This window comes from Brachyhypopomus gauderio, chromosome 20 (genome assembly GCF_052324685.1).
Source record: "Brachyhypopomus gauderio isolate BG-103 chromosome 20, BGAUD_0.2, whole genome shotgun sequence".
NCBI lineage: Eukaryota > Metazoa > Chordata > Actinopteri > Gymnotiformes > Hypopomidae > Brachyhypopomus > Brachyhypopomus gauderio.
In genome coordinates this window covers 10,316,788-10,333,680 of record NC_135230.1, presented here as the reverse complement: position 1 = coordinate 10,333,680, position 16,893 = coordinate 10,316,788, and the positions used below count along the sequence as shown (strand labels likewise).

Below are 16,893 nucleotides of genomic sequence, written 5' to 3'. Positions count from 1 at the left end.
AAACCTTTCTGAGTAAATGTTTAAAGCTTGACTTGTGGATTAGGCCTAACCTTTCCTTAAATAACAGACATTCAATGACAACTGCTTTTAAATGTTTAGTGGCTTATGAACAAGACAACTAGAGGCCTTTGTTGTGTTTGTTCATCAGTGAAGTACAGCATTAATGAAAGGAAAAAGCCTCCCAGAACAGGTTTTTATTTTCCAGTAAGATGGGTGTACACACGTTGGGTTGAACCTCTAAATAAGAATAGCCTTCAATTATATTTTTACATATTATATCTGTAGTCCTTTCATATCAGTAACAAAATTGTGTTTTTGTTTAGTAATTAAATTCTAAATGATTGTAGTTCTTACTATTCCAATGAAAGTTACACTGAAAAAAATGGACAACTCGCCCATCCTCACTGTGATGTTGGACGGGCCTCCTGGGAACTGGACCTGGGACCTGCTCACACTTTTCTCCTGTCACCCCGTGAGCTACAGTAGTTCTTTCAGTAAGTATTGAACAACCTGCTACTTGGTTGAGGTTCATGTTGTTTGTCTTCATAGGGTTGGCTACTGTTGCCACAACAATACCTTCGTTCCCCAAAGGATACAGTTCCTAGAATATGAAAACAGCGGCATCGGTACCTGCATTAATGTAGAAAATGACAGAATTATTGGTTAGCTCTCGTTTTCGATCGTTTCCTCCCATTTTGAATTTCTTGCCCCTCGTACAGACGGAGCAGAACTTGGCAACCCGCAGTAAACACTTTTTAATTCCCAGATTTGTGCTCACTCTCACTGATACGCGAATAAGATGGCTTTCTTGAACTTAAATATACTTGCCAGAAGAAAACCTATTTTAGAATTGTGTTATTAATGTGAATCTATATCGTATATGAATTTGTCGCTTACTGAAATCGGGATATCTAAATTATATGGCAACCAAGGTTGAAGGAAACCAAGGTCGCTCCTCCTACTACTGACGTCACGGAGAAATAGGAAGTGCACGATGTGTATCGCGTAACTAATGATAATCTAATATCCAACTATTTTGTGGATGACAAGCTTTAATATAACGACCGTGACCGAATGGCAGCGTCAAGCAACAAGTGGCCTCGTGCAGATTTCGAAGAAAATTGTTGCACCCTAAACGGCAAGGACGAGCGCAATGTGAAGGAGACCAGCACACAGACCAGCACCAAAGTGCAAGGTTTGGACCCGACCGGGTCGTTTACTGAATACACAGTTCTGTCAGCTTGGAAATGATTTAACGACTGGCTCATAATTCATGCTTTAGCAGTTATCTTATTATGTATTTTATTGCAACGCGAAAATGCAACTGCGCAGTCCTGTGTGTCGTGTAGGTTTAATAAATACATATTTGAATGGATTACGGACTTCCTGCTAGTTTCCATTCCGAGGAAATGGGCGTCCCACTGGTCCATGTAGGGATCGGTAAACCCTGGCTTAGGTTCAGTTTCGTTTTCGTGTAAGGATATGTGCTTATTGTTTATACAGATTGGAAAATTAGAAAAATATTCAAATGAACGCATTTTGCCCCTCTTGGTACTTCCAACAGTAATAGTGATGAATAAATCTTCTCTGTTTAAGGTCATAGCCCTAGACTGTCCAAAGGGAACCTCTTCACCTTGTTGAGCCTTTGGATGGAACTTTTCCCCAAGAGGGATAAAACACCGGACAATGGATCTGTAAGTACACTTTTATCCTGTTAGAGGACTACATCCATTCCCGGTAAATTCTGCATGTTCTCAGTGATAATCCATGTTGTCTAAGTATCAGCATTTGAACAAGAACAAGGCGACAGCTGACTCCAGATTGTGTGTGATGGCCCTTTCAGACTCGTATCATGGGTCTGGTGATGGAGGTGCACTGTGCTGTGACTCTTTCAGACTCGTGGTACTGGGCTGGTGGTGGTCCGTGAGCAGAGAGTCCTGGGACTGCACTGTTCTGGAGCGGAGCTGCACGCGGGCCAGGTGGCGGTCGTCAGGCACGGGCCCCGGCTGCAGGACTGCAGCCTGTACTTCTCCAGGAAGCCGTGCTCCTCCTGCCTCAAGATGACCCTCAACGGTTAGGACAATGGCGCGAATGCACGCGCTGCTTCTTGGTGTAAGGGAAGGAGCAGCGAAGTGCACGGGTGTCTGTCTGCAATTCAGTATTCACGTTCATTACTCAGGTAGAAGTATATATACTCGGGTTTAAAAATACTTCTGTAGAAGCTGAAGTATGAACATGAGCTTTTTACTCAAGTATAAAAGTGCTGGTTTCAAAACTAGTAAAAGTAAAGGGGAAAATGGCATTAAGGACAAAAGTGTACCATTACACATACAGTATATGTGTACTACTGAACGCGCTTCCTGGAGTTGAAGATACGATGATTAGTTGCCTGTAAGTTTTGTAATGCTGCAAAAAACTTCAGAGGCATGTTATATAAATAACATATACTGGAATGTAAATGTACATCCAGGGCAACAGATGTAAATAACAGAACTGGACAAGAAAATTGGTGTAACCTTGGAGGTCTATATAGAGGTCTATATACAGTAGACATCAGTGATTGATTAATGAATGATTAACCCAAGTGATTAATCACAAAATAATCCTGATTTCTGCCTTCCTGATATGTACTATGCTCAACTCTATAGCTAATGGCAACGATGTCAAATTTAACTAGAAGATGCATCAAAACACTTTGTACATCTGTATTTGCATCAGTCAAGCACAGAACATCAAAGCTTTTCTCAGCTGCCAAAGCAGCTGGTTCACAGAGTCCTTAGAGCCAGTGCATGCTCGTCTTGGCCTGAAGATCAGACCTGCAACACTAAGCAGTTCTTCACAAGCTGCTGAGACAGGGGGTGCCTGTCTTAAGTGATCGCTGGCACACAGCTGGGAAGGACTTCAGGACCTCCTGGGCACCCAGGTATCCATCCAACTGCTGGGTCGTTTCAAGAGGGCCGGTCTTCTTCAAGGAGGAAAAGAGGTCCTGTTCCTCAGATGACTGCGATTCCTGACTGATGCGATTCTCGGCCTGACAGTCCAAGTTAAAAAATCCAGATGAATGATGTCATGTGGATAGAGTGGGTTTGATTGTGGTTGGATGAGAAGTATGAAGGACTTCATCATGATGGTGCTTTTAAGTGGTCGTTTCTCCATGATCTGGACCAGCCGCAGGAACACAGTAGTGCACCACTGCGCTGTCATTGGCCCGGCGCTTTAGTCTAGGTGTGTAAACGTTTAAAGGCCACTCGTGTGTATCCTTATCCTCTGTCTCCACTCTGTTGTCACTCTCTCATTCTCCTCACCTCTCTCTCTCTCTCCCTCTTTCAGCCGGTGTGAGAGAGATCTGGTACTGGCCGGCCGACGCCGAGATGAGTCTGCTGTCGGGCGAGCAGGAGGCGACGCTGGACGCGGCGGCCGCCGAGCGTCTGAAGTCCAACAGCAGGCCTCACATCTGCGTCCACCTCCAGCCACTTCCGGTCGCCATGCTGCAGTTCGCAGAGGAGACCTCACGCGACAGCCACTTCCTGGGGCGCATGGCGGCCGACGACCGCTCCCGGGATGTGGGCGAACTCTTCCACGGGGAGCGCGGCAGGAACTGGGACGGACTCTCGGCCAGGTTCCTGGTGGAGGACGCCGAGGAGCACAGGGGGAGGCTGGGGAAGATGGGATTGGACAACTTCTGCGCGGAGCCGTATTTCAGCGAGCTACGGCAGCACATGCGGGACCTGATCCGGGTTCTGGCCTCGGTTGCGGCCAGCGTTCCCGCTCCGGAGCACGGATACGGCTTCCACGACGACAGCGTCGCCACGGTTAGCGCTCAGAACACGTTGCCCCAAGAGGTTGTGCGACACTGTGTCATACAAGCCGCACTGCTGGCTTACAGGACAGGTGAGGAGTCTGGCTATGTTTGGGTTGCTTTGTGTACAGGATTCTTTCAGCATGTGTAACTTGGTACGATGTGAAGATCGTCTCTGAAGGGCCTTTCCTAGCTTTTCTTCATTTGTTTGAACATGTAGATTATTTGAACATTTGGGGTTTCAACATTCCTCAGAACCTGCTCATATGACCTGTTTCCTGTCACTGCCATATGATACATCTCAGTGTCTCTCTGGGGACAGAAATAGATCCCTGTTCCTGAGAAAATTACACTTGCACATAACACACTTGTGCATCACCAGGGAAAGATGAAGAAAGAAAGGACAAATGTTACGTGTATTTAAGTTTTGATATTTCTAAATTGATTGTTCTTGTGGTATTGTAGAAGATCCTAAGGTGGGAGTAGGTGCAGTCATTTGGGCAGAGGGCAAACTGGTAAGTTCAGATGAAAGTGATTTTAAATGATTTTTGCAGGAATCAAATCCATAGCTTCGTGGATTAGTGTAGTAGTTAAAGTTCAAATGAATTGCTTGCATGCTGCATTGTTATTGCAGATGTGTTATAAACAGTACATGATGAATAATTGTAGGGGTGCTGCAAAACATCCCTGCACGGCTCATGATGGGGCGGAGCTTCTTAGCACAGGGCGGAGCATCCAGTCCTACGCCTTTGACATGGCGACTGTATCATTAGATGCTTTGGAGGGACTTTGCTGACACTCCCTTAACATAACATGGGTGAAAAAAGACCTGCTTGATTCTGACCCATTATTGTTTCTAACTTGTGTGTGTGTGTGTGTGTGTGATTCCTGTCTGTAACTAGCATGCTGGGTGTGACGGTACTGGTAACATGTACCTGGTGGGTTGTGGGTATAACGCCTACCCGGTTGGCTCGGAGTACGCAGAGTATCCGCAGATGGACGACAAACAGGAAGAGCGACGGCACCGCAAATACAGATACATCGTTCACGCCGAACAGAACGCGCTCACGTTCAGGTGCGTGGGGCTCCACCGTGAGGGCGGATCATGACGTCAGGAAGTCTTGATCTGGTCTGATGTCGGGCTTCTTGATTCGACAACGCCATTCTAGAGAACTTCAGCATATCAAACGATGTGCTGAAATATAAACATGAATGTAGCTTTGATGAGGCTGATCTTTCCCGTTGGATCTCTCTACTCATGGCGCCTTTGTTCGATGTCCAGAAGCGCAGAGTTGAAGGAAGAGGAGAACACAATGCTGTTTGTTACCAAGTGTCCGTGTGACGAGTGCGTCCCTCTGATCAGCGGCGCCGGTATCAAACAGATCTACACTACCGACCTCGACAGTGGCAAACACAAACACGACATCTCGTATCTCACCTTCAGCAAGCTTCGCCGCGTCCAGAAGTTCATTGTACGTTATTTACACCGATCGTTTTAGTACAACACGAGCTTAAAGAACTGAAGTACACAAGATTTCCTGTGTGTGTCTGCAGAGAGAGATTTAGGCAGATTATTTCCAAGTAATCAATTCATATTAATAAGATGGGCATTACTGTTTTGTATTAACACTTGATTTTGATTGTGTCTTTTCTCTAAGTGGCAGAAGTCTTCTCTGGAGAGAAGTGCTGAACAGGATGTGCTACCTATAGCAAGTAAGAGTTCAGTCACTGTACTATCAGAGTTCAGGTTCTGCACATGAATATGTATCTTATTCAGTAGTGGGCTACGGCATAACTACTGCATAACTACCCTTCAAAAAGATTTGTCTATGTTTTTGTCTCAAATAAACTTAAAGGGAAGTATAGTAAAGGGAAAGGCACAACTGGTCTCTGATTTAAATAAAGAGGCTACCTTTGCTGCCAGCATTGGCACAGTTAACAGGGCGAAGAAGCACGATGCCAATCCTGAATCATCCAATCCTGAATTAAATCAGGCAAACCTGATTTAACACAAGAGCTCATTACTTGGACATGTTAGCATTAACCCTGAGTTTGAATCTGTTTTTAAATTGCAGATGGCTGCTTCAAACACAGGAAGGAGGAAGACACTGATGGTCATTCCAGTAAGAGACTGAGAACTTGAACCGATTTCTGATTTCAGCCATGGAGCCCTCTAGTGCGCTACAGATCTGGAGCAACGGTAACCTGAATCCAATCTAGCCCAGCGCTCCCAGAGTTTATCATATTTAACTAGTTTGGCCATTAATGTAGGACAAAATCTTTCCAAATGGTTATGCAAAGCGCACATTCTGTAAAGCATTTTTTGAGATTAAATGCATCAGGAAAGAGGTTTTCTGCGTCCTGGTTGACTGGAACATGTATGAACTGCAGGATTTGTAGAATAAAAGAAGTGTTTATTTTACACTAAAGGGCCCAAATAAATAATGTTATGGTGAGATCACCATTACCCAGAACCTTTGCCCCCCCCATGTATGTAGGTATATGTGTGTATATTAAACATTTCCTCCATCACAGCACCAGCAATGTTTACACCTACAAACAACAGAACTGAAAGACATGTTTGAATTTTCCTTTATTTGCTGATATGGTACAATTAGCATTTATGGTGGCAGGATGGTGGGGACCAAATATAACAAAACGATTTCAGTTTGGATACTGGAACAGATACCATAGTTTGTTTGACTCCATTTATATGTGACTCCTTTGTAACGTGACGATGAGAAGATGCTCGGTAAGTCTGGCTCAGGTGCATGCGGAGTTTAAGTGGTCACCTCAGAGACCTCGATGTTTCACGATTCACGTTACGTCGTGCAACACTGAACAGCCTACGTGAATCTGAACTATTAACGCATATTCAAACTGAAGGGAAAGCAAGGAATGTGAACCGTGACCACTCGACTCTCAAAACGACGACTGAGGAACGAACAATCAGCTGATGCAAGGTTTCATGAATATTATGAATATTTCAGGAGGATTATTAATACTTCGTGCTGGATTTCGATACTTTTTGTGCTAGCACAAAACTATTTAATCACGTTCAAATTTTGAGGAAAACTAAAAATGGGAAAGGTTTGAGAAGCTCAGCATGTGTGTGTGAGTGTGTGTGTGTGTGTGTGTGTGTGTATATATATATATATAACAAAACATTAACTTTCATCTAATTGGCAAGTAACGCGAAAATTGGCTATTATCACCTCAACATACACACTCCACTCGGTCCTATTACAACTCACGGTTAAGTCACAGACATACAACTGAATCAGTCAACGGCAGCTGCAAAAATGAAACCAAGTTTCTTCATCAGCTTAACTCAAATATAGTGAGTTAAAGAGGTTCACTGCTTAATCATTCAGCATAACTCAAATATAGTGCGTTAGAGGTTCACTGCTTAATTACACAAATATGCTCAACTGGAACATATATAAAAAAAAATTAAGCTCCCCCTAGAAATATCTACATAAAAAATACAAAAACTGGGAAAAATCATGAAATGCAATTATAAACACAACAAAAAGGCACCTGTTGAACGTTCCTGTCCACAGCTGTGTAGATGTTTCAGCTACGTGTATGTATTAATGGGACACTAAAACATAGAACATACTGTAATACGTAACATAAGCTCTACAGGAGTACTATAGACCTGAATGATCCACAGTACTACCACAATACTACACCTGCATCTGTAATTCTAGGTAGGGTACTGCAGTACAAAAAACACACCCCCCTGCAGGAGAACCTTTCTGCACAGCCACTGCCTTACACTGCAAAAATAAACTACAGAAAGTGCCAGTTCTCTCATATTTTTGTAAAATGGCACACACATTTAGACTAAAACCAGCCCCCCCTCCCCCCCAAACAAGATAGGTAAACTTATCAAGTAGAAATAGAAAATAAGAAGGATACACAGCCTTGTTTTGCCAACATAATTGGTACTATAACTCGAAACAGTGTGTCATTAGGTTAATATCTTACTAAAGCAAGCATTAAAATGGACTCTTCTGTTCCAAGGCAGATAACCTAATGAGAGAAATACTGGTATAACCGAATCATTCTTAAAAGCACGCACTTAAAACCATCACAACGGGATTACAAGATAAATGTGCAATTTTTTTTCTTTCTCGGAAAAATCAAACAACCTTCTGAGACAAAGGAGCGTGCCGTGAACCCATACAGGTGTGCGAGCGACTTTAGCATACAGCATCTAGAATGAAGGACAAAAATACAGAGTAGAAGTGAAGGAATGCAACAGAGAGGTTTAATCTAAATATGAACCCTCAGAAAATCAAAGGTTTATAAATACATGGGGAATGCAACCATCCGTCTTACACGTCAACTACTGGAATCATCTAGAAAAAGAACTACAGCAACTTTCTTCCTCAGCGAAGCCGAAAGGGGGGAAGTGTTTAAGCAGTATCTGGAGTGGGAGATGTTAGACATCATCATCATGGTGTTAAAATGGAAAAAGTGAAGTGTTCTCTTAGGTCCTCACTCACCCACTGCTTCTGAGGTTTCCTACAACCTTTGGTTTCTCCTCAAACAAAATGAGATGCTTGTTTTGTTTGTTTTTTGAGGAAAAAACAACAACAAAAACATCCATGTATGGCACAAAACTAAACGATGGAACTATCGAAAATTGACAAAGTAAAAAAACTGGACATCAGTGATCTATCATTGAGCCTCATGACTAAGAAAAGACAAATGTTTATGATTTTAAATATAATTATAATATAATTATCGTTAATAGATTTTTGTGGGGGTTTTTTGTGTTTGTTTTCCTCAGTAAAAAGACGAGGTGCTTAATAACATGATTGCTAGCTAAGGTTTAGGAGGCCGGTTTCTTTAAGTCTCGTATCTGTTTGATGAGGTACGTCTTTTCGTCATTAAACTGCTCGTCGTCCGTGCGGTCCTTCTGGAAGTTGCTTAGGAAATCGATGAGTTTTGTCTGGTTTTTCAGAAGGATGTCTACAATGGGTTGTGTCTTGTTTGGATTGGCCACAAATACCTGGGGAGGCAGGCAGCATACACAACTTCAGCGCTAACCACACAAAACTCGGAACTGTTAGGATTCCGCTGCAGTAACCTAAACATGGTCCTTTACCTTGAAGACGTGAAACGCCTCAAACTGGATGTTGGGACTCTTGTCTCTCAGTAGATTCATCATCAGTTTGAGGTTCTCCGGCTTGCTGATGTACCTTGTCATCACAGTGAAGTTATGTCTGTCCAAAAGAAGCTCACCTAACAGCTGACAAACACAAAGACAGACGCACACACACACACTTTGATGACGGGGCCAACGGAAGGCTTACACCAGCCTTTTCATTTCATTTTAAACCCTGCTGTGAGGCACCACACACCTTCAGCGACTGCCTTTTTGTCACATAGTTTTCGGAGTGCAGCAGCTTCTCATAGTTCTCAAAGACCTGCAAAAAGAGACAGAATGGGTCACACAGCCACACCACGACAACGTCCCTGAACCTGTTAAAAGATGATGAAAATGCTCCCTGATGTCGTCACAGGCCTGCGTTGCCAAGTCTCTGATAGGGCAAAACTGGTCGTACTTTCGGGGGGGGCGGCAAGCTCTCTCTCCCCTGTCAATTATGATGAGGGGGCGAATAGTGCTATATAAAAAAAGCAGGGTGTGGAGGTGGCTGAACACCAAGCGATGAAGGAATATGTCACATAAATCTCACACGAGCGCATTCCTAATTCCCAATAATGCAAAGACACTAGCATGGGTCAGTTAGCCTCAACTGACTATGGTGTTCTCACTAGCATGGGTCAGTTAGCCTCAACTGACTACGGTGTTCTCACTAGCATGGGTCAGTTAGCCTCAACTGACTACGGTGTTCTCACTAGCATGGGTCAGTTAGCCTCAACTGACTACGGTGTTCTCACTAGCATGGGTCAGTTAGCCTCAACTGACTACGGTGTTCTCACTAGCATGGGTCAGTTAGCCTCAACTGACTACGGTGTTCTCACTAGCATGGGTCAGTTAGCCTCAACTGACTACGGTGTTCTCACTAGCATGGGTCAGTTAGCCTCAACTGACTACGGTGTTCTCACTAGCATGGGTCAGTTAGCCTCAACTGACTACGGTGTTCTCACTAGCATGGGTCAGTTAGCCTCAACTGACTACGGTGTTCTCACTAGCATGGGTCAGTTAGCCTCAACTGACTACGGTGTTCTCACTAGCATGGGTCAGTTAGCCTCAACTGACTACGGTGTTCTCACTAGCATGGGTCAGTTAGCCTCAACTGACTATGGTGTTCTCACTAGCATGGGTCAGTTAGCCTCAACTGACTACGGTGTTCTCACTTGCATGAATCAATCAGCCTCAACTGACTACGGTGTTCTCACTAGCATGGGTCAGTTAGCCTCAACTGACAATATTTTTCTCACTAGCATGGGTCAGTTAGCCTCAACTGACTAAGGTGTTCTTAACATGAACAGCATGAAATGTATGACGTATCACATACTGGTAGGTGGTTCCTGGTACACTAACACTAAAGTTCTGATACACTGGTATCACACAGGCACAAATTACTTACCGCATCATAGTTCTGTTCTAAAAATTCAGCCACTAGAACCTTGTGTCTGGTAAGAAGGTCCTGTAAGAAGCAAGGAAGAGAACAGTCAGGAATCCAGTCAAACGACCAGGACCCCACACAGGGTCCATTCCAGCAGACGCCACGCAATCCGGGTTTCCTTGCCTTGAAGGTAGCGAAAGCGTCGGAGGCGATGTCGAACGTGGACATCTCGACGTAGCCGAAGAAGTCGTCGAAGCGGTCCGAGTGCAGGATGATCTTGGCGAGCGGCTCGTGCCTGATGCACTCCCGGAGCATGATGCCGCAGTTGAGCGCCACCTGGGGGGTCTCGTACCTGCAGGGGCAGCGGAATCAGCATGACACATCCCCTCATTACTTACAGTGGACATCTGGAGCTACGAAACGTAGCGACGCGAGTGGAGCGGGTGAAGCGGGTATCTGACCCTTTGAGCAGGATGAAGAGGACCTCCTGGTGGGAGCAGAAGTATTCCACTGTGGGACTGCGTGTGCCGATCTGTCGCCGCAGAATGTTGTTGAAGATCTGACACACGTCCTTTTTACCCTGTGCACACCGTTCACACAGAGCCGTTAAAGTCGATTAAAGACATTTAAAACGGAGCATTTCCATCAGCCCCCACATCAGGGGTGCCCACACATTTTCAGCTTGCCAGCTACTTATAAGATGACCAAGTCAAAATGATCTACCTACAATAAAAATGCAAAACAAATGTATTTCTTCTATATTATCATTATTTGTTAATATTATTATTACAATTTAATATTGTGTACTGTTTCCTTCCTATTCTTTTTAGGATAAATCATTTTATTTATTTATAAAGTGTTTTAAAGTATCTCTAATTGTAGCGAGAAACACTCGCAGTCCGCAATATCCTTCCAAAGTTGCTGGGTCAAATCCTCAGCCATGGCTTCAGAGCGCCGTGTGACTGTATTCCTCGATAGCTAATAATCGATAGCTCGATAGCTAATGAAGATAATATTTCATATTTGTTTTTAAAGTCTCAGACGAAGGAATCAGCGGATTCAACAAATGCCTCTTTTATCATCTCCAATGGAAGGACGTCGTGTTTAACACCCGAAATTATGACACCCGAAATTATGCTTGAACTGTCTGAAAATGCCGCTCCACATTTCCTTTCTTCGGAATTGCAACTGCACACTGACAGATGAGGCAAACGCATCGTATAATGAGCATTTATGACATAGTGAAATATAGTGAAACAAATCCTCCTCCCATTCTGTATGAAGTGGTAGGTTTTAGGCTTCTTACTCGGACCAGCTACGGCACTCATTTTTATACCCTTTGTTGTATTTTGTTTAAATAAATTTGAGGCTAGCTACACAGCAAGCTAACAAGTTAGCGCGGTGTAACGCGCATGCGTAGGGTGTCAAAAGTTCAGATGTCTGATTGGCTACCCTGTATGTCAATCAAAAGACAACCATCAGTGCAGATGGATGATAGCCTGTCATTCATCTCTTTTTGTCATTCATCCCCTACTTTTTAATGTCATGCGATCTACACTTCCTTCGCGATCGACGTATTGGGCACCCCTGCCCTACATCAGCCTGCCACGTGGACCCCAGATCTCTACTGACTGTCAATATTTTCATATCATATATACAACATTTAGTTTCAATGCTTTTTAAAAAACAATTCTGAGTTTTGGACTCCGGATGGAGAGACGCACCGCAGCCAGGGAAACCAGCGACCGGCTCGGGTGAAGATGGAACGGAGAGGTCACAGGCGGGCGGTGGCTCACCTCGAAGTCGATGACCTGCAGGTTCTCCACCAGGGAGATGAGCAGTCCGCTGTTGTACAGCTCCTGAGCGAGCTGGGCCACCGTCTCCGTGTGGGGCTCCTTATCGTTGGTCCCATACAGGATCTCCTTCATGGCCACCAGGCACTTGGACACCTCCTCCGACGCCTGCAGAGCACACAAGTGCATGAACACACACACAAACACGTGCATACACACACACACAAGCGCACACATATATGTGTGCACACACTCGTGCACGCGCATACACAAAGGATGGGTGTAATAAGACTACTAGACTACTGATGTTCATCTTGCCTCTTCCCTAATAGGAAAACCCCATTGGTCATTCACCATCTCATCATCTCTGCTCTTCACAATGGGATGATGGGCACCAAGTCCCCTCAGGAAGCATGGGGGGGGGCTCAGAGCTTCCCAGACCTAACAACACACCCCCCTCCTCATGAGCTTCCACTCTCCACCCCTCACCAAAGAGCACGACCCACTAAGGGTCTTTGTGTCCCAACACGGACAGCTGTCAGGCGGCAGGCGGAGGAGAAGCCGGGCCCTGGCAGAGGCGTCGTGAAAGGCAGGCGCCAGGTTTCTGAGCTCTGGGTGTTGTGGGTAATGAGGGCCAAGTCTGCCAACACTGCCATTTTGGTCCCCAGTTACAGCTTCAAGAACGCACCGCTGGAATCATTCAGATGTAGTTTACCAACACCGCTCCAGGTTGGATAAAGGCCCGTTTTTCTGACTAAAATTTGGTTATTGGTTGGATGCCTCTGACCCGTTCCATTACAATGTCATTTGAATAATTTGTTCAAGTATGTTTGTCTGATGAAGACGGGTTTGATCCCTGATGAGGTCACAGCCCTCCCGTGTGCGGGAGTCTGCGAGTGTGAGACTGGCCATGCACTCAGGGAGGGAGGAGAGACATACTCTCTCTCCCTCCTTAATTACGAGGACATCGGCCAATTGTGAGTATCTGCAAGCTCACACGTTGAAGATCGCTAACCGCCCCTTCTAAAGTGTTACACCACCGCCTGATGTTACATGAGCCACAGCACAAAATAACGATGTGACTGGCTGCATGTGCCTCAGAGGAAGCATGTGACAGCCCTCGCCCTCCCTGATTGGCTGCTGTCCTACTCTTGTGTGACGGAGAGACTTTTCTGACAAGTGGGAATTGGCCATTACTAAAACTTGGGGGAGAATCAGGATGGACAAATTCCTAATAAGTCCGCTTACCTTCTCCGTCTTCTTGTCCTGCTTCACCAGAATGGACAGGTTGTCCTTTAGAGCTTTCACAATGTCCGTAGGACTCTTGTGGGATTTACCAAACAGTGGCATGGTGGTGACCTGGGGGTCTCTGTCTCTCTCTCGGTCTTTTTCTCTCTCTCCTTAAAATCTACAAGGATGGGGTCAAAGGGAGACAGAGAGGAGGTGAGACATACAGGAGGCGAGACATGGGTCACTGTGCTTGATTGCCCTCTTTCTTCAAACAGTGGGCAAAACCCTTAAGGACACCATGTTGCTAAGGAGTCCCCCCCCTCCACCCCCTAGCTAAAGTGCAAATGGTTGTCATGACAACTGAACACAGTAGGCTCCAGAGTCTATTTCAGGTTAAAATGGAAGTTTATCAACAAAGAACCAATGAGACACATGTACAAAAACACTTTGTAAAATCTAGGTTTCATTGTTTGGACAAGAAATAAAAAAATAAAACACTTCATTCGTTTCATAGTAGTCACAGAAAGATCCACAATCCCCAAGATGAGTTCAGCCATTTTTACCTGACTAACATTTAGTTCATTTGAGGTATATCTGTAACTTAGGGTCATACATCATACACTATTCTACCAAATCAGAAAACGTAAACTATACAGAGATGGATAGAAATCACAATTTTGATTACTTTTAAACAATTATCTGTTTGTGTCTACTTTTAATAATGCTAATAACACAAAGTCACATGAGGAAAGTTAGATTTGGGGCAAACAGGCACATGTCTGAAAATAAAAGTTACGCACTACAAAGATGTGTAATGCAGCCATGCGCTCTAGGCAAATTAAAGTCAGCCTTAACACATGGATCATTTCATACGGAAAAACCTCACCCACACTGTTCTTGAAAGCAGACATGGCCTAACTTGTGACTGGTAATCCTGTGAGGTGAGAACCCCAGAGTGTAAGTGTGCACATGCCCGTGTGTGTGTGTGTGTGTTTGACTGTTCACCGCTTGCCAAGATTCAGGTGCTTTGATGGTAGAGACCATTCTTAACACCCATTACTCTACAGGCCTACTGTATATTTGATGGCAGAAGAATCTTTTAGAGATTGTTATTGACATTATTGTTATGGTTATGGAATGTCTTCTTGAAATTAAATTCACAAATGTTTAGGCCTGAGGTGTGTTAAAGTCAGCAGACTTGTGTGTACACACAGACAGGCCCATGAGGTACGTCTGCTGTTATAACACGTTATAAAAGAGTATTTACATGGCACTGACTGGTAATGAAGCACACTGACAATACTTCAGTTCAGAAGGATATTTTCCTAGCCCACTTTCAAAACAGCAGCTTTATAGAAGCATCAGACATTTTTTTGTAAGCAACAACATAATAGCAAACAGATCGCACCTGTTGTCCTACAAATTAAGATGTTACCACACGTCACACACAGCCAGGACAAAGGACAGTGAACAGTAGTAATAGCTATTGTGTGTCCCGGAATAGGCAATGAAATTTGGTGACCAGAATGCAGTTCTACATATGGCTGATCAGGTGATTAAAAGTACCCTTTCAAAGAGTCTGATCTGAAAGTGTTGCTCTATGATCAACTTCCCGTCTGTGTAAATCTGGTCATTACTTCACACACATTGACCCTAGCTCCTCCTTTGGGGCTGTTGTGTCTGTTTGTATAGTCCGACTACAGACTTTGCTGAAGCGCTCCACCTTTGACAAACAAATGCTGTGAAGTAGTAAAAAAAAAAAAAAAAACACCTTAAGCAAACCAATGCAGAAAAGCTGGAGAAATAAGTGTAAATAAACAAGTTGATGTATTCGTGAGGGAACTTGCTCGACCACACTAGAGATACATAGAGACAATTCACACAGCATTCATACGAGGGCAGATATGCAGCTATTTGAACCTGATCACAAGAGATTAGTGACTCAAAAACGTTAGATATGAGTCAGCTCACTACCTACAACCACCTTTTCACACACGACTAATTATATATTTAAATAAAATATATATTTAAATATATGTATATATAGTATAAATTTAAATATATAATTAAGATGTGACTGAACGGTAACAAACAAGAAGAAATCTTACAGCAATTTATATGAGCAACGAGCAGCTAATGAAATGTTGAACATGAACATGAATGTTGAACACAATTACGTTATACATTTTTAATTCGTACCCCAAATGTCTTCAAATTCGTACAAAATGAATGATTCGCGCTGGCTACACCGCGGTTATCTCGGTTATACGGGTTAAAAGACCTGGTGGACTCGCAGGGATCTTGTGAGCCGACATGCAGCCCGTGTGTTTAAGGCCCGTTCACGGAATCCAAAGCGAAGCGGTCCAAACACAAACAAAAGACGGTCCACATGAACCGGACCGCGACACGGACCAAAACCACCGACCCTGCTGGGTGAAACGACCCCGAAGATTCAATTCCGGCGCACACAGGGGATTAATTTTAACAGCAAAACAGACAAGACATTGACGGGACACACACACTAGATGCAGTCTTGTTATTTAACTTACAGTTTGCTTCCCCTTTGACTAAAAATAAACCTGACGTGCGTTGAGCCCGCCACACGTTTTAGCTGCTGTCGTGCGACGACAAATTATAAAGCATCCCAAAATAAATGGTCAAGGCGTTCATATGGTTCGCGTATTTGTGTCTGCTCGCTTTAAGTTTGTAACAATGTGAAGGACGACATTAATCTGAGCCCAGTACCCGTCGACGGCGCCCGTGGCCTTCAGGCGTCTTTAATGGTGGCAGGCGGCGAGTACTCACGGTGCTACGGTGTTATTTTGGGTCGGTTCGCTCGGATACGGTTCTGGCTGCTGTCTTGTTTCAATGTAACCGAGCAGCCTTTTCTTGTCACGCCAGCAGAGTGTGTGTGTGTGTGTGTGTTTGTGTGTTGGGCAGAACGTCAGCGGAATGTGTGTATGAGCGAATTAAACCGTGCGGAGTTTTTTAAGAAGGCAGTACAGCATTTTTCACGGACCGAGCCAAACGCGTTTCAGTGTGAGACATTATGGTTTGTACCACTGAATCCAGTCGCCACATGCAACGGACGATCCAGAATCGGTTCTTCAAACTTATATGATGAATTTCACCGTTCTGGATGGCGCACCGACACCGATCTGAGGTCAGTGGTGTCGTTAGTGCCGTAATATCGCGGTGGTTGGTCTCTCTGAAGGTGGAGATACACACACTACCCGGATATGAAGAGAATGACTCACGGATTTGACTCAAGATCTTTGAAATGTCACATCGCGGACTTCCTTGTCGTGTTGGACAGTGGAAAGATACAACGACTGGAGTCTTGTTCAGGTTCTGTACGTGAACGGACGAAACCACGCCTGGTGACTCAGAGCAGGTCTACCGTAGACTAATGATACGATAAATCTACCGACAAAAGACAGACTGACAGGTCAATGACAGCTTACACACTCCTCTCTCTGATGCTGTCAGAATGACCCGCCCCACGGTTTACAGACTTATATAA

The 16,893-nt window shown here is 44.4% G+C and overlaps 2 protein-coding genes across 7 annotated transcripts; one reads left to right on the top strand and one right to left on the bottom strand.

Moving 5' to 3' along the window:
• Positions 1–367: 367 nt before the first annotated feature.
• On the top strand, positions 368–6,150 carry cdadc1 (cytidine and dCMP deaminase domain containing 1). 3 transcript variants are annotated; one of them, XM_076983284.1, is made up of 9 exons: positions 368–494; positions 1,597–1,694; positions 1,896–2,073; positions 3,331–3,891; positions 4,265–4,314; positions 4,702–4,874; positions 5,082–5,271; positions 5,458–5,512; positions 5,875–6,150. In XM_076983284.1, the coding sequence occupies exons 1-9, from the start codon at positions 383–385 to the stop codon at positions 5,940–5,942; spliced, it is 1,485 nt and encodes a 494-aa protein (XP_076839399.1). In that variant the 5' UTR covers positions 368–382; the 3' UTR covers positions 5,943–6,150. The 3 variants fall into 3 exon arrangements, with proteins under 3 accessions (XP_076839399.1, XP_076839400.1, XP_076839401.1); XM_076983285.1 differs by lacking the exon at positions 368–494 and adding an exon at positions 592–1,195; XM_076983286.1 differs by lacking the exon at positions 368–494 and adding an exon at positions 1,239–1,474.
• A 225-nt stretch (positions 6,151–6,375) lies between these two features.
• cab39l (calcium binding protein 39-like) lies at positions 6,376–16,799 on the bottom strand. Of its 4 annotated transcripts, none has more exons than XM_076983289.1 (9): positions 16,628–16,799; positions 13,389–13,548; positions 12,144–12,308; positions 10,809–10,927; positions 10,531–10,699; positions 10,369–10,428; positions 9,175–9,240; positions 8,919–9,062; positions 6,376–8,822 (listed from the first exon to the last, which is right to left on the bottom strand). In XM_076983289.1, exons 2-9 carry the CDS (start codon positions 13,488–13,490, stop codon positions 8,643–8,645), a joined length of 1,005 nt encoding a protein of 334 aa, XP_076839404.1. In that variant the 5' UTR covers positions 13,491–13,548; positions 16,628–16,799; the 3' UTR covers positions 6,376–8,642. The 4 variants fall into 4 exon arrangements, with proteins under 4 accessions (XP_076839404.1, XP_076839403.1, XP_076839406.1 ...); XM_076983288.1 differs by lacking the exon at positions 16,628–16,799 and adding an exon at positions 16,176–16,454; XM_076983291.1 differs by lacking the exon at positions 16,628–16,799 and adding an exon at positions 16,116–16,133.
• Positions 16,800–16,893: the final 94 nt, after the last annotated feature.

Coding starts and splice junctions, on each gene's coding strand:
- cdadc1 (XM_076983285.1), top strand. CDS start 1,075: ATGGCAGCGTCAAGCAACAAGTGGCCTCGTGCAGATTTCGAAGAAAAT. Junction 1,695..1,895: donor AAACACCGGACAATGGATCT/GTAAGTACACTT, acceptor TGACTCTTTCAG/ACTCGTGGTACTGGGCTGGT. Junction 5,513..5,874: donor GGATGTGCTACCTATAGCAA/GTAAGAGTTCAG, acceptor TTTAAATTGCAG/ATGGCTGCTTCAAACACAGG.
- cab39l (XM_076983289.1), bottom strand. CDS start 13,490: ATGCCACTGTTTGGTAAATCCCACAAGAGTCCTACGGACATTGTGAAA. Junction 12,309..13,388: donor AGGACAAGAAGACGGAGAAG/GTAAGCGGACTT, acceptor TGTGCTCTGCAG/GCGTCGGAGGAGGTGTCCAA. Junction 10,928..12,143: donor TGCAGGTCATCGACTTCGAG/GTGAGCCACCGC, acceptor CGGTGTGCACAG/GGTAAAAAGGACGTGTGTCA.